General features: G+C 39.8%; 1 protein-coding gene across 2 annotated transcripts; it reads left to right on the top strand.

Annotated features, from left to right (window-relative positions):
- Nucleotides 1-999: 999 nt before the first annotated feature.
- LOC140943886 (uncharacterized) lies at nucleotides 1,000-11,890 on the top strand. 2 transcript variants are annotated; one of them, XM_073393011.1, is made up of 5 exons: nucleotides 1,000-1,178; nucleotides 5,277-7,633; nucleotides 9,240-9,367; nucleotides 9,874-9,994; nucleotides 10,437-10,523. In XM_073393011.1, the coding sequence occupies exons 2-5, from the start codon at nucleotides 5,291-5,293 to the stop codon at nucleotides 10,521-10,523; spliced, it is 2,679 nt and encodes an 892-aa protein (XP_073249112.1). In that variant the 5' UTR covers nucleotides 1,000-1,178; nucleotides 5,277-5,290. The 2 variants fall into 2 exon arrangements, with proteins under 2 accessions (XP_073249112.1, XP_073249105.1); XM_073393004.1 differs by lacking the exon at nucleotides 1,000-1,178 and adding an exon at nucleotides 11,152-11,890 and having other exon boundaries at nucleotides 10,437-10,519.
- The last annotated feature ends 12,433 nt before the right edge of the window (nucleotides 11,891-24,323 follow it).

Genomic DNA, 24,323 nt, shown 5'->3' on the forward strand with positions numbered 1-24,323 from the left:
GCTATAAATCATCCCAACTGTAAGCTTCGCCATTTCCGTGCATTTATTACATCTACAGCTTTTCACCCTTCCTCCGCACGCACACTCGGCAATGGTTTCTTACATTTTACGTCATCGATACATATTTACCGCATCACACTGCAGCTTGGAGAGCGCGACCACTAGGTCTTTGACGGAAACCATGTCTTCGCAAGTACTCTTTTTTGTCAAAGACTTCAAATACGTTTTGTGCTGACTGCATTTAACTGAAATGATGTGATATCTCGCGATTGTGTAAAATAGCCTGCGTTGCAGTCGGACTTAGACTGAAAACCTCGATAGAGAACTCGATATATTGGGAATTTGGACTGTCTGCAGTCTTATAACTCTGAAGCAAAACTCAAATCGAAAGCGAGTAACATACAAAAATTCCTGAAATGTGCCTCGATAAGCACCTCGTGTATGATTGTCAACACGATTTGCAGATGATAACGTGACCTTGTGAACGTGAACACTTTGGATGCGTGACATCACACGCACATTCTCAGTGGTCCAAGGCAACGTGCGATCACCGATCACGATATAAAGGAGTTCTTTTTGGGGGGGAAGCGAAAACTTGCCAGTCTGGCTTCAAGAAACTGGAAGAAGAACATCTCATTTATAATTATCGCCGGGTTAAAGAGCCCGTCGTACTAACAGGGCTAAACGGAACTGCGTAAGTGAAGCCTGTCACGTCTGCTAACCTTCCTTGCCTTTTTTGCCTTTTTCATCGGTTAGGCGTAAAGGAGATTACACAAAACATTTTAGTCTTAACTAAAACATCACATCATCGGTCTATCGTGTAACTACGTCGAAAATAACAGTTATAGTTTGGAATCCATCACGTTTTTCAGCGTTTCTGAATAGACAATCAATTGACGTCAGATTTGCCCTATGTCAATTGGTTCGTCTATTAAACGCCTAAAAACGTGATTACCTGTTACGCAAAAGTTTCGCAAGGACCGGACACTGAAATAGGAACAAAACATTTGTAAAACTTTATTTAATTCTCGTTTAGTCCACAGAGCAGAATTACTAAGTAAAGGAACATTGCACCATTCTCCAGCCATTAAGAGATTGGTGAAAGGGTCACAGAGAAAAAGGCGTCGAAAGGGGATCCCCACCCAGATACGCGCATTGAATTAACGTCAGTCCAGCACGTGAGTACAGTCAAAACTAAGCCGAATTCCGTGTAGTACGAGCCACGTTTACAAATCGACTCCAAAATATGATCACCTACATACATGTACTGTAAGAAGCTTCTTTGGCCGTTTATAGTCCTAGTCACCAGTACTGTGACATGGACTCCGTTACTCAAAATCTAGAAAACTTGAGAGTACTACCAAATAGATAGATCCCTTCCATGTACCGCTGTGCACAGATCGTTTTAAGGCCTGTGTGCAGATACCTTCTGTTTCCTTTCGACTCTCGTGTTGTAAATGTTTTAAAACTGGATAGTGTCATTTTTCTAGGTCTTATTATTTACCTCCTGTGTCACGTTACTCAGTTTTCTGTATGATTCTAAACTCTAGCTCTCCTGAAGGCTCACGTTAACTAGGACGACTGAAAAGAATGTACGACGATAGACTCCAACGGCACAGAATACTCGCGCGAGTGATGTCAGTGTTACGGCGGCGAAACTAGAAACACCTCGACGGTTCATTCCATTCTGTGGTTACCTTCTCAGTAATATCTATTTTACTAACATTAAATCGAAACCCACTACTGTTTCTAAACACTTTCTCTCTCACTCTAACCATTCTCATACTGACATGCAGTTGATCCCACCAGAGAAAATTCATTCTTCACGTGACTCAGTTCGTAAGGCCGGGAAGTCGCAATTGATAGATAAGGCCATGACTCTTGAACCTCATAGCCTAAACCACCGTGACGAATTATTGTAATCCATATCCTTAGTATTTTTCCTTTCCAGTTTTTATGTTGTACGTCATTTCCGCCTCTCCCTTTTATTGCGACATTCTCCATCTATATAATATTGTGATTGCTACATAAGTTCAGTAACATCTGTAAACCTGAAGAAGGCTGGTATGGCCAGCCGAAATATTGTTATAAAAAACAATACGCGTTGTTTTAAATCAGCTTTGCAGTAGTCTTTGGACTTCTCGTTCTTGGTTGTATTTTACTGTTTAATTTCCTTTGTAGTCTTAACCACCCTGTACGAGGAGGTACAGGAGAAAGAACAAAAAAAACTGGAACAAAGTTGGGTTAAAACAAGGGTTGTCCCTCAATTCCCTCTTTCCGCCTCAACTTAAAAAGGAAAAAAAAAGGAAAAAGTCGATATCTGGTAACATTCGATAATAATCGATATAACCTATTGACAGGAGCCTTTTAAAAACCAATTGTTGGGTTTCATATGACGTCACTAAAACTATCGATCTTACTGAGATTTTACTTTCGTGATGTATTAGACCAGCTGAAAACTAATGTTCATACAAATTTTCGCTTCGAAAGGGTTCTTGGTTTTGTGTTAGAGAGTACACTTGAATTTCTAAGCTTTTGTGTGATGCGGCATTTTAATTGAAACGTGACGGCCGAGGGCCGCTGTAATGTAGGTTAAAAAAGTGACTTATTTAGGGGAATTTTGCTATTTAAACAGTAAATGTATTAGGAAAAGTATTACTTTAATGTTTATGAGTTCCTCGAGGGATAAATTCACGCTTTTGTAGAAAAACTCGGTAAGAGATGTTTCTGTTGGTTTCCGCCCATCCAGCATTGCGTCTCCATACAAATTCCTATAAATTTAGGTAAAACATTTCTTCGGATATCTCGTATACGAAATATTCCGCTGGCCTGAATCAAGGCGAGGGTCTTTGTATATGTACCTCCTTTCATTTCCCAGATTCTGGACTTTATCTATTTCATTTTGATCTATTTTGAAAAAGTTCTGATCAATCTATAGTTATCGATTTTATCAATCATCTTCAACGATTTCTTTTTTAACAAAGCCATCGATAATATATCAATCGGCGTTAAAGGTTTTTCAGTTTCGGAGCAGGGAAACATAAGAAAACGACGGCCTCACCAGGTGCATAGGCTCCTGGCTTCACTTAAAATTTGTGCTATATCAGGATGAAATATAGCCAGGAGCCCATCCTGATATAGCACAAATTTTAAGTGAAGGGTATTAGTGAGGGTAATTGCAGTGCCCAACATATTTACAAGTGTACAGTTTGTCGGCAAAACCCCTGCAGCCCTTATTGCCGATCGCATGTGGCACGCAAGTCTTTTCAAAACGCGGCCATTGTATTTTATTGAAGGATAAAATCGATATTATTCAATCAGGAATTATCGATTGGTTTTCCGATTATCGGATTTTGTCAATTGCACTCGTCAAGCGTGAACATAATTGAAAATCTTTCAACAGGTCTTAATTCCCAAAAAAACTGTGTCTATCATTTGCTTTGGCTAGCCCTCTCTTCGGCGGTTACGCAAAACAGATAGAATACCGTAAAATTCCGAAAATAAGCCCGTCCATGTATAAGCCCCTCCAAATATAAGCCCTCCAAACCGGTAACGCAAAAAACCCTCCGTTAAATCGCCCCTCCAAATATAAGCCCCCCGGGGGCTTGTACTTGGAAAATTGCCCTCAAATAGAAAGTAAAACTGAACAAAGCAAAAACGGTAAATTTACTTCCAACTATAAGGCTAGCCCAATCGATTTTGAAACACAAATTTCCGTCTGTAGATAAGCCCTTCTGAACATAAACCCCTTCAAAAATAAGCCCCTCAAAAAGGGCCTTTGAAAACTATAAGCCCTGGGGCTTATTTTCGGAATTTTACGGTACACGCTTCGATGAGTTACACAGTATGCAAATTGCAATTGCGTTGTAAACAAATAAAAAGTTAGCTTTTGAGGGATCGTCTTTAGCATATCCCAACTTGCCGTAATGTTACGCAATCAAGTAGCCATGAGCCACACGAGTCTCTCCACTTAGAGAGTAAATGTCTCTAATTTGCAACATTGATGGGGCCCGTGAATCCCTGTGGGGGACCTGAAGATGCAGGGACTGACTTTAATCGAAATACTAAAAATATATGCACATTTATTATAAATTCACTACACTATTACGCTGAAATATATTAAGTTTACGGAAATTTTTATGCTCATTTATTTCTCATACATAGTTCAGAGAAAAGGACTTATTGAGGTATGATATATACACACCAACCAGCTTGAACGTTTATTATTGTAGGGCATATTTGTGTCTCTTACGCCAGAATTTTATTTACGGAGCGAAACGAAAATAGAGGCTGATCTCAGGTTATTTAAGGCCATGCCTCCGGGGGGTACTCCCTAAAGTCTATACGGGAAGGTGTACCTTTATTTAGGCTTCAGGTATATGAAAGGGTAGGGAAATCTCTCATTTCAGTCTGTAAAAGAAACTTGAAAGGGCTAGTGATGTACTTTTTATGGCTGCAATGATGTGGTATTGTGGTTTATTCGTATTTTAAAGACAGCGGCAAAGGGATTCAAATTTGTCAACTAGGTACGTGAAAGGGGTAACATTTTACATTGGAAGTTAGTTGAAAGGGGAACCTTTTCTGTTAAAAATGGTATATATAAAAGGGTAAGGGGTTGGACCTCGGTGCGGAGCCTGTCCATATAATTAAAACTTTGATGAGTACCCCGCCCCCCCCCCCCCCCCCGGCCGAGGTTTATGCATCGTAACGCTATTTCTAGCACGTTCACGATCACATGACAATTAAAGCCGTGACGCAATGGTTGATATAACAAAGTGCATAACAAATTTAAAAACAACAATTAAAACGGATCGAAATTTTGCCTTTAAATGTTGTTGATGACCAGTTGGTGTCTGTTCTGTTCCCAGTGAATGTCTTTCGGCCAAAATTTGCTGTAGCTGGTCTTAGACAAATTTGCGAAACGCGCAACTTGCGAGTTTTCTTAATTCGGCTTTGTTTTTGCTGCTTGTTGGATCAGGACCTAAAAGGTCAATGCCGATAGAAAATTGGGTAGTTCTTCGCTGGTTTCTTCCATATTTTAAAAAGAGGGAAAAGTACACTGCAGCTTAAAAGACGACAACTTTGCAGCCAGGTAAAAAAAAAATGCTTACGTCATCTTATTTACGCACGGGCGTGCGTAAATAAAGATTTTGTTCATAGCGGCTCAGTAGGACTTATATAGGGCAAGCACGCGCGCCATGTAATAAATATGGTTTTACTATTGTGTCCTGTGCCTTAGAAAATAATGTAGACTTCACTATTTAACTATGTTATAGGAGCCGCCGGTACTATGTGCAACGAACATCAGTCATTGGAAAAACTTTACTTACAACAGCCCTCGAAATCATCCAGTAATACACCACGTTTGAGACAAGAAAATAACAGCAAAAAGTTTAATTGCAACAATGCTAGATCGAGTTGCTGGTTCGTCAGAGGCAATGGTAACGGGAATGATTCTCAAGGTGATAGTAAAGATGAAAGCGATGATGGAAATTACGTTCCAAATTGCAACGAATGTAGGGATGCTGAATGTCATATCAGAGATGCTAATGAATTAGAAGATAGGCAAGCAGACTTTAATGCCAACAATGATGCTGACGTTAGCAATCATGATGATGATAACGCTGGAGACGATGGTGATCAAACGGATGGGGGAACTACAGTTAAAAATGCCGTTGATCGTCATGAAGAATACGATACATGTACTGGTAACAGTGGATGTGATAATCACCACCCCCACCACCACTATGCTCGTTACCGGCATATACGTATTGGTAGTAGTGGTGGTGAGGGTAATAATGATAGCAGTGGTGACAGGGCTGATTATAAAGACGATGTTACCCGTGGGGAATTTATTAGGGATATAAATTTTGATAATGAAAATAAAAATGATGATGCTGATGACGATAATGACATTGCGACCAAATCAAGCTCATTACCTATTGACAGCATTGTGCCAGGGAAAAGAGTTAAAGATATTAAATTAGCTACCAAGGAAACACTGTTTAGCTTACCAATTAACACTGGTTCGGATGACATAATCAAATCTCAGACCACCGTGATTACAGCAAGGACCAACAACGATAACAAAAAGCCGCCAGGGGCGAGAGCGAAAACGTTGCCTAGGAGTAATGAAAACACTGTAAACGTATCTACGACAAGTCATTCATCAAGCCTAAGACCGAATACTTCGTCTCCGAGGTTACCTCGAGGAAATCGGGTGGAATCAGATTACTTTTACAACAGCAGAATACCATCCCTAGATGCGACAGGTATCAATCAGCATTTCCTTGCGAGGCATACGACAGATCAAAGTCTTCAACATTACGACTCTCAGCCTGGTGATTTCAGTGTTCTAAGAAAGTCGACTTCGTGTACGGACTGGCCTGTATGGAGCCTGCCACCTCCTCATACTACTGAAACAAACGATTTGACACATCAATGGTCCCAGTCAAATCGGCTGCACCCTTCTGTCGTCGATAATCAAACTACGACACAAAGTAACTGGAATTTTTGGAATCAACCTTCGAGGGAGATGAGTTACGCAAAATTTCCTCCACAAGAACAGAAGTCGTTTAATCATATTGATCCGTTGTTTGCTTATGGAGAAGAGGCGTTTGCTCGTCTAAGACTCCCGGAGAGCTATCCAGCCACAAATGGAACCATATCTGGTAGCTCATTTAACACACGTGCTGCGATGGCAAGCGCTTATGAGCCAAAAGAGCACTACACGGCCAATAATATTTATGGATCTCATGTAAATAGTTCCACTTATGGTGGGTTTCCTATGTGCGACGAGCCACCTGCATTAAGGTTACCCACGGCAAAACCGCATGCGCCCATGGTCTGCCCCAGCGTCACTAAACCAGTCACAGAGATGCAACCTACTACGAGTATGACATCTCAGAGAGTAACTTCATACAGCTATCAATCCATTGTGTTGCCTGAAAAAGGGAAAGAACCTTTCATGGAGCCTTCCATACCCAATTCCTTTACAGAAAACCAAGAACATGTTCGTCCCATCACTTCATATACTTCAAGAAGAGAAGATCAGGGATCTGGTACTGAAGCAACATCACCAGAGTTCCAGGATGACCCCTCACTTGCCGCACTTGAACGCAAGGTGGCGGAGGCATGCGCAGTAGTTGAAAGGGTTATGAAAGAACGCGAAGAAAGAACAAAGGCGCAGCGTGAGGCAGCGCGGAAGAGAAGAGAGATGAGAGAACAAAGAGAAAGAGAGGCAAGAGAAATGAGAGAAAGAGAAGAAAGAGAAAGGAAAGAGAAAGAAGAAAGGGAAAGGGAAGATAGAAAAATGAGAGAAAGACAAGAGAGAGAAATAAGGGAAAGAGAAGAAACAGAAATGAGGGAAAGACAAGAAAGAGAAAGGAGAGAACAGATACAAAATGAAGACAGGGATACAAGGTGGTTTGGGGGAGAACGAGCACCGGTTCAGGAGAGCCCACGGTGGCAGTGCGAGCATTATCAGCGGCGTTGCCTCGTGAAGTTTCCTTGCTGTGGAATATTCTACCCTTGTCACCGCTGTCACAATACATCGGGGGCGTGCGATACTGATGACAGGAAAGCGAATAATGCGACGCATGTCAAGTGTGGCATCTGTGGACACGAAGAAGAGGTCAGTAGCTTTGTTCTTACGGTTATTCCTAAGAATTGCTTTGCGTATTCTTGCTGCGCATAAATACACGCTTGATTAGCGCGCACATGAAAAATAGCGGCTTTTGCTGTAAGATTGGAGTTCACCAGAGGTAAATCTTAAACGAGTATGGTCACCTATCATTTTTCTCTCCTTTTATTAAATTGAGCGTCAGCTTTCTTTCTGCAGAAGTTAAGCAAATTCCGGGGCAAGCAAGAAAACAATGGTGGGAAACGTGTGTACAGTCGCTTCCCTCTCCCCTCTTCGATTTTTCTGAGTGGTAGAGGTAGCTCTACACAGGTTACAGAAAACGCGGTCAAATTTTCTTGTACTCGTAAATATAGTTAGAGTGATATTGTAAGAAATTTAAAGTGCTGCTGTTCCTAAACGATTATGGGACGCACATCCCCCCCCCCCCCTCCACCGTTGTTGTTGTCCAAAATTTGACAAAATTTTACTTCAGAGGAATGACCTTTTACAAACCTATTTTAAGACTCAGTCCGTCACAATTAAATCCCAACAGTGATGAATACTTCTGATATGCTCTTGGAAAGATGAGGATATATAGAGAATACTTCATGGAAAGTGCTGGCGTACGGTATTTACGCACGAGTTGTTGACGTATCAGAAATCTTACTCGTTCGCTGCGCTCACTCGTTCGATTTCTGATACAAAAACGAGTGCGTAAATATCGTACAAAGCACTTTCCATGTGGTATTGTGTTTATTATATACATACCGAGACATTCATCATTTTGGCGGCCTTTTTATTTTAAATCTTTCAAAAATGCTTATTTGCCGCTACACACTTGCCGAAAAATGACAAAGAAAACGAAGTATCAGCTTTTTAGTACAAACGTTTGTTAAAAACATAAATGACGGTAAGGATATGAGGTAATCCAAGAACTATAAGTAATCTTAACTGTTTGTTGTCAATGCACAATTGAAAATGAGTAAATTTAAGTAAAATGGCCGGTTTCAATATAAGCTTAAGCTTAAATGAAAGGCAAAGTAGCTCCGACAAAAAGCACAACAAAAGCTTACGTCTCGTTCTGTTTTTCCCTTTCCGCTGTTGTTTCGCCGGCTCTCTACCGTTTTCTTTATCGACAGTGAAACAAACGAAACTATTCCACTCCATTTCCGAAATGTTTTTCACTTTTTTAGCGAAAAACTCTTTGAGTAAAATTTTTCTCGTTGAATGTGTGCGAAGCGGCGCTGCAAACTGCAATAAGAGGCGGGAATTTTGGCGCGAAACTCACACACCTCTGTGGCCTCTGATTGGACGTATCATTTTTCTCACACGTGAAAAAACATCGTTCGCGATTCTGATTGGACGTATCATTTTTTTCACGTGTGAAAACCATCGTTCGCTCCTCTGATTGGCTAGAACTAATTTGCGTACGAAAATTTACGACATAGCTTTTTGGTGAGTATTTCTCAGTATGTATATAATAATAACTTTTGTAAGAGAGCGTATCACTTGGAGTATACACCTCACAGTGTTTCATAATCTACTTCAAGATATTTCTGCACTTGTCGTAATTAACTGTTTCCTTTTCCGTCTCTCTCTCTTCTTCCGTAAAATTTAGAACAATGAAGGAAGCCAGTATTGCAGTGGCTGTGGCGAACAAATGTCAGCGTATTTCTGTTTCATATGCAAACATTTTACCGGGGTGGAAAAGAACCCCTTTCATTGCGATAAATGTGGTATTTGCCGGTAAGTTATTACTGATAGGAGTAGATATTCAGTTATAACCATTTTTAAACTATTCCTTCTGTGCCCTACTTTAGACGTCGATTCAGTAAGAACACAAAATTTGCCATCTCTTCTCAAAGAACACAGGCTATATTCAGAGGGCGCATGGGATAGGTTAAGACAAATTCAGTTTTTGTTCGTGGTTGCGGTTAGTTTTGTAGAGGCGTTGGTTGATGGCCTGAAAAACCGACATTGTGTAGTTGATAATTATTTAAAACTGCAATCGTCTGGGTGAATGTTTAAAAAAACTAAGCCTAGATACGGCTTCACTGAGTCGGGTGTATAATAGGGACATGGGCGTGCAAATTTGATATGATAGCATTGAAAATTAATACTTCTCTGCAAGAGAAAAAGTAAGGACGATTTGGAAACATAAGGATTTAATGGCTCTGTAAGGGTTTCATTTACGTAAACCGAAGAAAATCTATCAATTTTTCAGAATCTTTTATGTTTTTTGTCTTGAATAGTATCCACAAGGACAAATCGTTTCACTGTGATGTTTGCAACGTGTGTCTGGACAAACGGCTTGAAGGAAAACATAAGTGCAGGCCAGATTCTGGACACGACGAGTGTTGTATATGTTTAGAGGTAGGTGAAGACTTACTATTTTACCCCAAGAAGACTTGATTACATGTACATCCGCGACAGTTATGTATCTGTCGAATAGCGAAACTTGTATTGTTGCTTAACTTGCATGAAGTTGACAAGGGAGGTGGAAATAAATGACCTCTGGGAACTAAGTCCTGTTTTGTTGATATGGTGGAACATCAGTGATGTTCCACTGCATCTAGCTTTAGATTTTTATAATTGATGGCTTAATCTCGACTACAAATAAAACCTTTCTTTCTGAGGTACCAAACTTTTATGCGCTTCTAACAGATAGTTTTGACAAACCCAGTTTGCACAGTAGAAAGAATAGTGTGCTGCCATATTTATAGTACATGCGTTTTGTTCAGTGAGAGCAAGCTAGGTGAAACGGGACTACACATGTTTACGTTGTAATTAAATCAACTTTGTGTATTCTTCACAGGATGCGTTCAGCGGTTGTCAGATCCTGCCATGCTCTCACAAGGTCCATAAAGAGTGTGCTATTGCCATGATTCAGTACGGAGTGTAAGTGGCCAACAGCAGTAGATAAACAAATGATAAATAATCATGATTTATAGAATATCTACATAATGGTGCTTTATCGGCCATTTCTCATTTAATTTGAATCTGGAAGTGTAGTTTTTGAGGTGATGGAAAAACCGGAGTACCAAGAAAAAACCCCACGGATCAATAGAAGGGCGTGCACCAAAACTCAACTCCCTCTAGCGGCTTACGAGTGCTTTTACCACTTCGCAGCCCCTGCACGGCAGAGCCAGGGGGTGGAAGGGGTTGGGCGGATTTAGCCTTTCCCCACTATTTCCAGACAGACAGATAGCCTGTTCTAGGCTAAAAGATAGTGCAGTAGAAAGTGGTGGAAAAAATGCGCGGGGTTTGGAGAGAGAAGGGCGCCAGATCGGGCGCATCTTATTAATTTCCCTTGGTTTGTTTAACTATCGCGATGTCTCTTCCATCTGAAAGGTTGGCCAAGCTAACAGACAGAAAGACAAACAGACGGACATTTTATTTCAATACGAAGTTTCTTCAACTTTCTTTCTTGGACTTACAAAGAGGAGGGTCTCTGCAACCCCTTCTGACGTCAACCCCGATACCGAAGTGTTGCAGATAAATGTTAATTGGTTTGCTTTTCTGTGTTTCAGACGAAACTGTCCGATATGTCGCCACCCTTTGTTTAGCCAAAACTCACAGTAAAGATGAAGAACCAAAGAATCAGTGAACGTTCAGGAAAACTGTCCGGATTTTCAAAGATTTCTGTTACTGCAGTCGCCAAAGATGCGAATTGTACGATTAAGAGAAGAAGAAGAAGACAGTTCATTTGTTTTCAGAACAATGTCTGTTAAAACTTGAGTCCGGTTTTCTTTCGCAAAAGCAAAACAGATAAAAAGTTTCAAACAGTGTCAAAGTTATCCAAAAAAAGGCCAATATTCGAAATACAGCAGTTATCAGGTCTTAGCAATACTTTAACCTAAAATAAATATAGTTGTTTACTGCAAAGTTACGAGTCAAAGCTCACCAAACAAAGCAGTCCGCCTTGAGCAAAGCCATGACTTTATCAATTTAAGTAAGGAGAATAGCTCGAGGAACAAACAAAAAAATAAGAATAGAAAAAAAAAGGACGCCCTTTACTGTTTTTGGTACGTTGAGGTTTTTCAACTTTATCGTTGTGGTTTTATTGGCTGAAGGTTGGCTTAAGCAATTCTAAAACGAATAATTATCTCGCTTAATTATTGGTTTGTGGCTCTTGGTTTTAGTTCAAACTATCTGGAATTTAATTTGATACTATGGTATCTTAACAAGTTTACTACGAATATATAATAATTATATGTCAGTATTTATTATAGTAAATATAATTGATAAATAAATCGCATCAGATTTTTATTCAGTAAAGTATATTTATACACCCTTATATAAAAGAAGGTGAGATATCTCCACCTTACGGGCAATGGTTTCTCCAGTCAGGACGCTACGCTACGAAGAAAGAGAAACGTTTCGTAGTGTCCGGCCTGGAGAAACCACAGCTCGGAGGGTAAGATATACCTAAAGCGCCCATTATATCAGTTTGGGCGACAGCTTTATTCAGCCCAAATTATCTTCAATTTATTTATCTGTAATATATAGATTTAGCCAGGGCTAGAAGCGAAGCGCTCATTAATGAATTTATAATTTAAATCAAACAATAAACTTGAAATCAACAAATCAGTTAACTTAAGGGCACATTCATGCGAGGGAAATTAGGCTAAGTGATTTTGGAGTGAAACATCTTACATCGAGTTGATAGCCTTATATGTGCACCCAAAAAATAGTCATCTTCAATCACGTTCAAGAGCCATAACTGAATTTTGGCTCTTGATCACAGTAGATTAGGCCTTAAAACATAAACTTAAGCTTTAAGACTCAGGACTTTTAGAAAAACTTTAATACTTGTCTTCAGGAATGAAAATTGTTGTCTCTGTAAATGTTTCACCGAATTATATTTCTTTTATTGATTGTTAGTAGCCTCTCGCAATTTTAATCGCTGTGCCGTTTGTTTTCGGTCGTTCATCAACATCGCTTGCAGGAGTAATCAAAATGTCGCGCGTATCAAACGCTTTCTAAGATTACACATCGTTATAAGACAAAACCATTAAATAATAATAAAAAAACATAATAAATTCTTTATTATGTTGAAGCTTAACTCTATTAATGTTCACTGCAAATTTGGCGCTCGTCAAAAGTGAGAACTGGCTGGCCGTATAGGTGATTTTGGAAATTTTTTGAACGGTTTCGCTAAAAGCCCACGATTGATCGTCGTGAATTTTGACTGAGTGCAATTTGTCTCGAAAAAGTGTGAAATACTGCATTCTGTCCGAGGTCTGTATGATAAATAGCACTGTTTCGCCTCAGACTGTGTGATGTATAAAAAGTATAAAAGGTTGTTTTACACACCCCCAGATTTGTTGGCAAGATTTTGTAAAGCAAACTTGTCGAAAGCAAAAAATTCGGACTGATTTGTTTTCCAGGAATATGTTTTCCAGGCCTAATCTACTTTGATCAAGAGCCATCAGTTATGATTGTTTTTTGTTCAAGAAAATATTTGAAGCTTCTGGTTTTCCAGTAATTACGCCTTCCCTGCGTTTTCGCAGTTTAAAATTTCTTAACTTAAACGGAGGTCAAATGCTACGTTTATTAGTCATACGGCAAATCCAGGTTTTCAGGCTTTTAGGATGCATGCAGTAATCCTTGATTATATCATCTCTTGCTTCTCTAAAAGAGGTTAGTACGACTTAGTAAAAGCGAAAGCAATTGAGCTAGAAACGCCGTAGTCACTGTTTCTACGCCGCTTGCTTAAAGTTCCAATTTGGCGGGCGATGGTGACGTACTCTCCCCTGGACTCCGTATCCATGACCACCGTAGTACAGGTCGCCGTAGTGATTTGCTTTACATGCAAGTCCCTAATATTAAAAGTGAAACCACTGTTCTTACTCTGAATCCAATTTCTAAGCCAATGGCAAAAATATGAAGTACAGTCGAAACTCTCTACAACGGCCACCTAGGGAAGAGAAGAAAGTGGCAGTTGCAGAGAGGTTTTAAACAAGAGTCAATGCACGGATTTTTTGTCCGCCGGGACGAATAATGATAATAACAAAAAATCATCAAGATACTAGCTAAGGAGCCATGAAGTCAACAGCAGTCACATGAAGTCTGAATTGTTTTGTCTTTGTAAACTTGTCATTACAGGTTCCAACGCTTTTGTGGTTCTCCCGTGTAGCACTGTTTGTTACTCTGATTAGTGCATATAAAGCACCATCAGTAGATAATAACACTTTCACCAGAGAGTTGTTAAATGTTTTGGATAATGCTACAAAACACAGTGAGAATATTTTATGCGTCGGCGACCTGAATTGTGATATCCTTCACCCTACGATGGTAATAAACCTTGGGATTCTATCTTTACGTTCCTACTGAACCGCCATTTTACGTGATCACCCAAGCAACGCGATGGTCCAGCCGTTCGCAGAGCGAAGAGTACCTTCATTTCTCAGTTATTTGACGAACCTGATTATTAATGCGTTAACTTTCGTCATTACATATTCACTTACATGTTTCTTGAAGCAGGTAAATGTCGTACCCAGATCTTACTCTGTCTTAGGATCTGGGTACTATAGGTCAGGAACAGGCGTTAAGACTGCGGAAATGAATATTTTTTCAATTGTTATTTTCCTCAGAGATTTCTCTGGCGTATGATTTTTATAAAATTATTTGTCAAGTTTGCTGACTGGATGAAAATGTGGGGGGTAAAAGATCGTACACTTACTGCAGCTGATTAATCACGTTATCACGTAAGTTTCCACTGAATATATATTCTTCTTGCTAGACAGTAGTAGACAGTGTTTTCAATAACAGCAGGTGCATGTCTTGAGTTATTGAAAATCACTCACCGTTCTCCCTATATGATGTTGAACCTCTACTTCCAGTACACCTCGCCTGAAATACTTACTATCACTAAAGGCCGTGAAAACAATTTCCTTTCTAAGTCTTTAGTCGTTCTTTTTCTTCAGTTCATGTCAAAACCTCTCGCTGATTCCGCCTTTAGCCACGAGGAAGTTGCTTATGCAGTATTTATGTCTTGTATTTCACTTTCTACGTTAATTTTCTTTAATGCATGATCACAGGACAATCTTTATAATCAACTCCAGAAGAATGCATGCATTACAGTCCAATCTTAATCTTGGCATAACACGGCAGGAAAAAATATTTTTTACCTAGATTTCCGCCTCCAACTTTTGGGGTTTGGATTGTGAACGATATTAAACTTGTTCTTTAGAGATATAAAATCGCAGCAACCTTCAGGCTGAGGTAGGCGGAAATACAAAAACTTACTGCTGGAAGAGGGCGCGTGAGAGAAACTTTGTACTTTCCGACGTTTTCACCCACGTAGTCGTCGTGGTATCTTAAACTCCCTGCTTGAGGCATTGACGCCCGGCGCACATGCTGACCTGAACAGAAAACTCGCGTCGACAAAGGCATAAGACGTTGCTAAGAATCAGCGATTTAATTTAAGATCGGCTATAACAATATGCTTTCGATATAATCAGATTCTTACACAAGAGTAGGAATGGATGTCAAAATAGCAATTGTGCTCGACTAAATATTAACTCTGCAGCGAGGCGTTCTTTGCCGCGAAAGTAGGCTCGATTACCAGCCGCTGTTCGGGAAATGAGCCCGCGCTCCTCCCCCAAAATATGACTTCGCTATTGTCAATTACTTCCAATCAGATCGTTGCCTGCTCTTTACTTCTGGAGCAGATTTCAAACGACGGATGCCTAGGTGTAGTTTGATATGGCGTGCGATCGTGGTTTACAGCGTTTTAAGCTTAGAAACCTTAAGTATTTACAAAGAAAAGTATTAACTTAGAGAAGCTGGCAAATGGATGAGTTATGTTTTTGAAATTCAACCAACCAGAACTGGATCATTAATTATTTTTCAGTCTGTATCGATGGTTGTTGACATCTAACGTGAAAGTCTATCAGTAATGCAAGATCAATGTAAATACAATCAGTACGTGTTTCTGTTGCTTTTTATGGGAAATACCAAAGCGACGACGAGGCAAAGCACAAAAAAATGACATTTCCCACCCGGATTTCCCATTTCCGATGATTTGTAATGAGGCATAAATTAAATTTTGAATTTACGGTCACACTCACGCGTCCAGCCGTCTCTTCTGGGGAGGACCGAGAGAGCGGCGGAAATCCAGCCCTCCCCGTAAAAGCTGTTAACCCTTTCACTGCCAAATGTGGCCAAAGGCAAATTTCGACCAAATTTCCAGATTTCATTTTCTAAAATTTTGAAAAACAAATAGCGTCATGTGCAAGTACAGGCAGAGAGCTTTCATTTGAATGGTCACATCATAGGATTTCGTCTGCAGACTCAAAAGTTAGAATCGCCTTACAAAACTCCATCAAACACTCTGGCAGTGAAGGGGTTAATACGAAATGTATGATATAACAAACCTCTATCCGCAGGCAGGTCCTTGTCACAAAAACTATGGTGCATTTTAATGGCGACCCGGTGGAGAGCGGAAGATGGCATGCGAGAAGTGATTCCGTTGCTCTCACAACGTCATCGGAAGAAGTTGAAGTGGAATTCTCTGATTTCTGGAAGCTCATTGGCTAATTGAATTGTTTTCGGCTAAACATAGTTCATAGGCCATTTTTACTTTTGCACAGCAAAGCACTCATTGTGAATATCAAAAGGCTCAGAAAATTCTTGTTCGAGCTTCGCCGCCAATATAATGAAACTGAGGATTTTTGTTTCATGCCTTTTCATCCAACTTTTTCGTTTGAGTATGTATTCTCTCTCTTCCCCCAATGTTGGATTAGCGTTTACATAAATCAACATTGCCGGGGATAATTCAACATTGAAGAGGGGTAACAACTTGATTTTCAGCAAATGTAACGAGTATTGTAACTATAAATTCTTTCACTTCTTAGTCACTGTATCTTATAAGACTTTATCAGTATGGCTGAATCCGTGAGGGGGCAAGATAAAGTGAATATTACGTTCTGATTAGCTAAAGTGGGAAATCCCAAGCATCTTGTTCGATATCCTCGTCAATACCAAGGATTTTACATTACGTGGTCCCGCAAGAAAAAAGTTTTCTTGGCGGAAATATAATAAATCCTTTATTTCCAAGCTTGCTCGGTGAAAATAGACTGAAGAATAGTGGCCTATTTTCCTTTTTGCGTTTTTATTGACCTTGACTTCGTCTTAGTCCAATTAAAACGTAAAAAAAATCTTGGCCAATATCCAGCCATTTTGACCTCACGCCTGGTCAGTAAAGTACCGTAATAATACTTTTTCCTGCGGATATGATACGTACTGCATTTATGTAATAGCATAAATTGCAATCATGCTTTCATGAATTCATGTTCAACTGTCCATGGTTAAATACACTAAGCAATGGTGAGTTTTGAGGTAAGTTACATACATTCCTTCAAACGGAGAGTTAGACAAACTTTTATGAAAGTATCAGTGTCTTCCACCAATCAGGTTTGACTAAGCATTAACCAATAGGAAACTGTAAAGCGTAAAACGATTACAGTACCATTCCAAATCAGTATTTTAACGTCACTTCATATACATTAGATCTGCACGGTGAATCCACGCAACTAAGTTCATTAAATTAATATTTAGTGACTGTATGAGTAACTCGCTCGCTTAGCGAGAAGGTACTCAGAATCTTCTATTACATCTTTGTCTTCACTTGTTTATTTTTCTTTAACAGCTAACTCCTACAACTCATTACTAAACTCCTAACGACTCCTAATAAACTCTTACTGAACCTCTTACCAAATAAAAAGCCGAATAGTAGCGGTTAAAATAGCCAAACCTAGACATGGTTGGGTTAGCTGATCGTGAGATTAAAAACGAGGCAATCCTGCATGGCGTGGACAATGTTTTGGCATCACTGAACCTACACGGCTGATCGTGATCGGCAAGAAGCTGCAAACCCGCAATGAAAAAGCAGAAATCCTGGTTAACAAACCCGAACAGGAACTTCAACGGGACTGGTTGAACCAAGGTCAGATTTAACCTCCCAACTGCGAAAATCTTACATCCGGCAAGGCCAAGGCAAGACTGTTCAAAACTGACAAACTATGAAAAGTATATTGATTTCGCGAATTAAGCATAAATTCAAGTACGGAAAAATCAAAAGAAAAAACTCATGTGGAGAAAATCCTTACTAACCTCAAACCACCCAATAAACCAAATACCAACTTAAAAGATAAGATAGATTTTTCAAACAAACTTCACAGTACTTCATAACATTAGCTGGATAGTTATTAAGGAGAATAGTGTATTTATATGATGCACTTGCCGGGGTTAGTAAGTATTATTTGTGGATTTGAATTATAGTTTGGTACAGTTGACTTATTTCAATAGCAGGTGGTTGATGTAGTCTTTTAGACTTTTGTGTCGTAGCTGTTACAATTGGTTAGCTAAAGTTGATCGTGATATGGGGTTATTGTTGTAAATAGTTGTCCGGAAATACTTCAACGTACTATAATAACTACACTCACGTCTGTAAATCAACACGGCTTACGGATTATACCCTACTGGACGAAAAACGGATTTGCCCCGAATCTGCTCAGGGCAAAGATGATGCAAAAAAGGGGAAAACTGAAGAGTATTAATAATTATAATGCCATATTTGCTTCGCATAAACATAACAACTTTCTTTAATTTACCAGACATGTTTCGACGCTACATCTGTCATCTTCAGTGTTAGATATTTTGAAATCGCTGTTGAATTTAAATCGCGCGCGATGTTACAAAGTTCGTTACATTGCGACAGGCTGGCAACATTGCGTTCTGAAAAGTTTAAAATTAGTGACACTTAGCGACTTGCAGGGAGAGAGTCAGGTTTATGTGTTTCACCTGCTGGTTGAAGTCGGGTTTCTCCCATTTTATGAACATATAGATTTTTTGAGCTTCACTTGGTATTTAGTAGCTGCAGAGTCCAGCATCTGGAAGCAATCCAATCTCCAGGATGTTCGGCAAGACTCTGAACTCTGCAGATGGGGTCTAGAAAAATGTCGGCTGGTTTCACCAACATAACAAGCATTACAACTTGCAGACGAAAATTTATAAACCACACGGGTGCGAAAGGTTTTGATTAACCCCAGTTTGTAGCTAAAGGGGAAGAAACTCATATTTGCTTTCTAATAGACTACGTGTGCTAATGTGGCAATTACTATATTTGCCCCTTACACTCTTTTTTTTTAATAAGAATGTTGTTTTTCCGGCCCAGGCTGAATACCGGTATTCTTATTCTTCTGCCGATTTTAGGCTGAAAATATTCTAGTATTATTCTTAGTTTATAGCTCATGACATTTCCGTTTTAGACTATTTTGGGGGTATCAGTTATAGTTAGTGCATGTTTTCTCGTTTTGTTGCCTAGTTTTCCCCTTTAGAGAATGGAATAAGTGGAAAACATATAATTGTATTGTATTTACAGCTTTTGAACCCAAAAATATATCCTTTTCAATATCTCAGTCTGGGGTTTATTCTAAAAATATTCTTAAAATTTTGCGAATTTCAGCCTTGATATTCTTATAAAATATATTCTTATAGAAAAAAAAAGAGTGTAAAGACAAGCCTTACATCAATAGGTTTACTTAACTGATTAGCAAGTTTGCGAATACTTCTCCGTGCCGTGACTGAGAAATGCTCAACGTAAGAGATTTTAAAATAGAACTTAGGCGTTTCCTGGGGCTCGACTCCTGAGTGAGGTTGTGTTTTCCCTCCCTTGGCTACTGTCTGAATATATTAGAAATTTATTTGTTTATAAAGTTCTCAGGGAAGAGATTCCGTAGAATGACAGACAGTTTTTAGAGGTCAGTGGGAACCTCATCAAAGTGTTGTTTATCTTAAAGGTTCTATCAATCAAGGTTTTGATTAACCCCAATTTGTAGGTAAAAGGGAAGAAACTCATATTTGCTTTCTAATAGACAACGTGTGCTAATGTGGCAATTACTATATTTGCCCCTTAGTTCCTAAATTTGTACTTTTATGAGCCACTTTATTCTCTCGCCCGGAACGGACGCTTCTGCTAGCGCTCTACGTTCTCGCATTTGTGTGGCTGACGTGAGGCTATTTTATCAGTAGCCTCTAGTCGTTACTGTGAATTTTAGTTTTTTAGGTCTCTTGTCACTTTTAGTTGTATTTATTTCCCCAAAACATGACCCGCCTAGATTACCATAGCTACCCGTGGGCATGTTACAATTGTACTTCTATATTAAAATACAAATAAAGAAATGTATGTATTTATGTAAAGTAAGGCAAAGTGTCTTTGCCGTTAAGTGCCTTTCCAGTTACGTTTTGTCGACTTTAAAAGGGGAAACTGAAACTTTACCAACCCCAGCGTCTGCAAGCAATGTTGTATTGCTGTGCTGGCTACCTCCCTGAAGTAAGAACCAACACGCTAACTTTGAATAGAGGGGTTTGGACATGTTGAAGGGGGAGGGTGAAGACTGTTTTACTCTCCTAAGTACCCCATTTGAGAATAGTTGTAGATTAAGTCGTACACTAAGAGGCAGTCACAAGAGTGTTCGTCTAAGAAAGGGTTGAAGTTATTCAGTCGACATCCCAATACCAAGAACTTCTATATTATGAAAGTGCGGTTAATGGTAAAGCATGGCTGCCCATTTTGCGGGGAGTGGACCACCAGTTAGAGGAAATGTAAGTAGTAGTCATCAGAGCTGGGGCCCGTTTCTCGAAAGTCCCGGTAACTTTACGGGCCCGAAATCAAAGAATGAGAGCGCGGGTCCTGGCTAGCAAACTACTCCATTTTGTTTCATTAACTGACAGTTTTATCATGTTAGATGCAAAACTATTGAAACCTCGATCTTTAATGCAAACGGAGACAGCTTACCGGGCCCGTTAATTATCGGGACTTTCGAGAAACGATCCCCTGGGCTCCAAGAACAAGAGAAAACACACGCGACACGAGGTGATGCGCTTCGTCGACAAATTTGATTGACACTTCATCGCAGGGTAGGCTCGACAAAGATTTTATGTATCTTGCGCGCGCGGCGCTGCGCATTTTGAAAATTTACTGAAATTCTTGCAATTAACGTCATAACATATTAACAAATGTTTTCCTTATGAAGGAAGTATTGCCAAAACGCCGGGGTTTATATCTCAATTAACAGCGTCACGTTTGATCTTCAATTTTTCGTTACGTTCATAGCAATTTTGCCGCAATTGAAGTGAAATGTGTAGAGGAATAGATCCCTGACATAACGTATTAATAAAATCCAACTAATGGTCTATTATCAATGCTGCGTTCTGATTGGTTGAGGCTATATGTTATAGCCCACTAGTAGCGAGAAGCGCCGGATTTGAAAACCATACAATGGTCGCGTTTTGCTAGCTAAAGTTACTTTGTCTCGATATTTTGGACCAGCTTGTTGGATTACTAAAACAATTATTCCTCTCGCCCTCATGGCCTCTGAGTCAATGGCCCATTCGGGCTCAAGGAATAATTGTTAATTAAACGCCTTTTATATCTGACCGTGAAGGAATTTTCCGAGTCGACACCTAGCAGGGTTCGCCCAGTCTTGAAAAGTCCTTAAATTTCCAATAACAATCTTGTTCTACTACCCCACAGTGTTCCTTTCAAACAATTTTACGATCCTCAGGGCTTAAGTGAAAACTTTTCCCACCGACTAAGAAGCCTACGAAATACCCAGAAAAAGATTAAGATAGGGGAAGAAAAAGAAAGCCTGATATTTAGCATCAGAAACAGATTTCTAAATATAAACGGTGTTTCGGTAGAATTTGTCCTGTTGGCTAGAAAGTGACTAGTAAACGGCTCAGTGGACTAGCGTCAAAGGCGTTTCTCGGCAAAATCTCCGATGTGGCGAATGGGTTAGAATTAATCTTTTAGCTTTTGTTCAGCTTTCTCATCCCTTGCAGCCCCTACCACGAGGGTTCCATAAATGCCCACGAATTTGAAACCAGTTTTATTTTCAGGCGATTCCAATACTTGCTTAAAGTAGTATTCGTAATGCATATGGTAGTTCTTCAAACCGAAAGTAGCGCTGCATTTTGCAGCTCACCACTGTTTACATGAACCAATCAGCTGAGTGATAGTCGCTTCGATAACCATGGAGATAGGAGGGAGCTAGTTTCCGGTTCTTTTCTTTTAAGTTTTTCCAAGAAATCGCATCGGAAAATTGACAATTCGTAGAAATCAAGGAAACAAAATTAAAATACCGTTTATAACTCCTTACATTCTCTCTGTTGTGATATCTTTCGTCTCGTTAATTATTCGTTATTAGTGACTCCTTTCCGGAAAAAGGTGTGAAATGTAATTTGATTGGCTCGATGTTTGTTAGTGCTGGTTCGACTGGTCTTCAAGGAAAACAAAGGTAAGTAGAAATGTATACAGTCACCTGAAAATCGGTGATTTGCAAGGATAACTTTCAAGATCTCTATAAGGAGTTATAGGGACAGTTTTCGACACTTCTATTTATGCTGTATATTTTTAGTTCACTTTAGTTCACGTTACCATCTATTTATTAAGCTTAAAATATCCAAAAGCCGGAATCATTTGACTTGTACGACACAACGACAATCACATGAAATGATCATCACTCGTTGGGAAATCTTTTGATCCAAAACAGCCTTTTAGATATATTAAAATAGACAGCAATGATTGTGGTGACGATAGAAAACAGGGTCCCCAAAATATAACAGAAGTTTAAGACATTTAAGGACTGACTGGGTCCATATAGTAGTACAATCTTGTCACACGCGTTCGTTTCTGTAGCTGATGCAAGAGGAAATTCCCTTGCGTGAAATTTGATCTCAAGAGCGCTACATAAAAAGAGCAAAATCTCTAACGAGGAAATCAGTGTGTGAATTGTTAATATTCCAAAAATATCTTGATGAATCATTTTACTAAGCTGTGATTGTTACTTCAAGCTTTTATCCCCTTTAAACTGAACTTGTCTTCTCTACTCTGATGACACATTTTACCAGTATATCACCAGCCTTTGCAAACCTGACTACCGCCAGGTTTACAGGTCACACAGCTATCCAGTGGAACCCGGTTACTACGGACACCGTGGGGACAAGCCATAGTGTTCGTATTATCCGGTTGTCCGTACATGAAAGCTGGCACTTAGAAAAAAAATTCACGGACTCGTGATTAATTGATGTCAAGACTCAAACAGAATTTTTAAATTTTGTACCACTCAGAAAATTTTTCCTTCCTCCCGATCACTCCAAACAAACTAGTTTTCTTTCCAAGCTAAAGAGTGTACTGAAATTTACCTCTTTTCATCCAATTTTCATATACTTTTACACAGTTTTGAAATCCACTGTCTTAAAGAGAGAGATGAGAGTGGAACCTTCGGGAATTAAGAGAAAACATCAGCTTCGACTTACAGCGGTTACCACTAACACGCGCCCTCGAAGGGTTTTCTTTCTGTCTGTCAGTGCAGACCTGAGTTTTCTTGGACGTCCGTCAACTGTTTCCCTGGTTTTCTCACGCGCTCTGAGAAGGATCCCGCGTCGCTGAATGAAGGGCGAAGACTCATTCTCGACCCCAGTAGTCTTGATCTCTCTCCTCTACATGCGCAGAAGAGCTCTGGGTCCAGATTAAGCGAAGACTTTAAAGAATAATTTCGAATGACGACAGCGTTTTTATTATTTCATTAAGATGAAGGATTACATTGTTAAAACAACGAAGTCTCTGCGAGCTGAGTGAAATGGCCGAAACACTCTCTACAGTTTACGTAAAGATTTTCAGGTTCTTTTAGTATTTATTTGATTGAATGGAAACACAGGAGTCGTGGACGATTTGCCAAGGAGTAGAAATTCAAAGAAACGAAAGATACCACACCGACAAGGAAAAAAAGTTTCCTCTGAATGGAGGCTGTTTTCGAAAATGAATTACTACTTATCATTTTTCATGTTATCGAATAGAATCCAAGTACCAAGAACTCAGAGGACTTGCGAGCGTGTATTGAGAAAGCTTATGTTGTTGTCACTTACAGTGTGTAAAAAAGTCGATAATTTGAATTTCCTCCCACAAACACGCAACAAATTCGTACTCCTTGTAATCTTGACATGAAGCGGTGTCAGATCCTGTAGCATAATATTGCAAACACGGCATGAACGCCGACATTTTCCTCCGAGTGCTTGAGAAACGGGGAAAGAATCTTCTCTTGGCCAACGCGTGAAAACCATGGTAACGGTTGATTGACGTGCGGCAAACCGCAAGTTTGAATCGGTTGAATTTCTGAGTGAAATAGAAAAGACAATGACATGAAAGATATTGTACATCGTGGATAATGTGTATAAAGGGTTTCGTTACATATCGTTTGTCTCACGATTGTCACATGATATTGATCGGGACTCTTCGACCGCGTACTGCAGGGTCTTCATCAGGCGATAGTGTCGATTTACTGAGTAGAACTATATGCACCACCGTGGTTGTTTGTGATTGGTGTGTCACCTGAACCTCGCTCATGGTTGGTGGGTTTCCAAAGCATTGTTGGTATTGTCAGAGGAGGAAACTGATCCCTCAGCGGTCCGTTGTGTTAACGATCGGCTTCTATGCTGTCTGAATTTCGGCATCCACGCTTCAGAACAATTCCACTGTCCCTGTTGATGTTGTTAGGGTGCAGTCTTAGGTGAATGGCGTCTTTAGCTCTACGAGAGCGTTACTAGAGAGAGTCTAGGTCAATAAACGTAGCCTCGTCCCAGAGCGGATAATGCTAGGTCTTATTGGCATGTTCAGAAAGGGTTAAAGTTCGCG

This window comes from Porites lutea, chromosome 1, assembly GCF_958299795.1.
Source record: "Porites lutea chromosome 1, jaPorLute2.1, whole genome shotgun sequence".
NCBI classification, from domain to species: Eukaryota; Metazoa; Cnidaria; class Anthozoa; order Scleractinia; family Poritidae; genus Porites; species Porites lutea.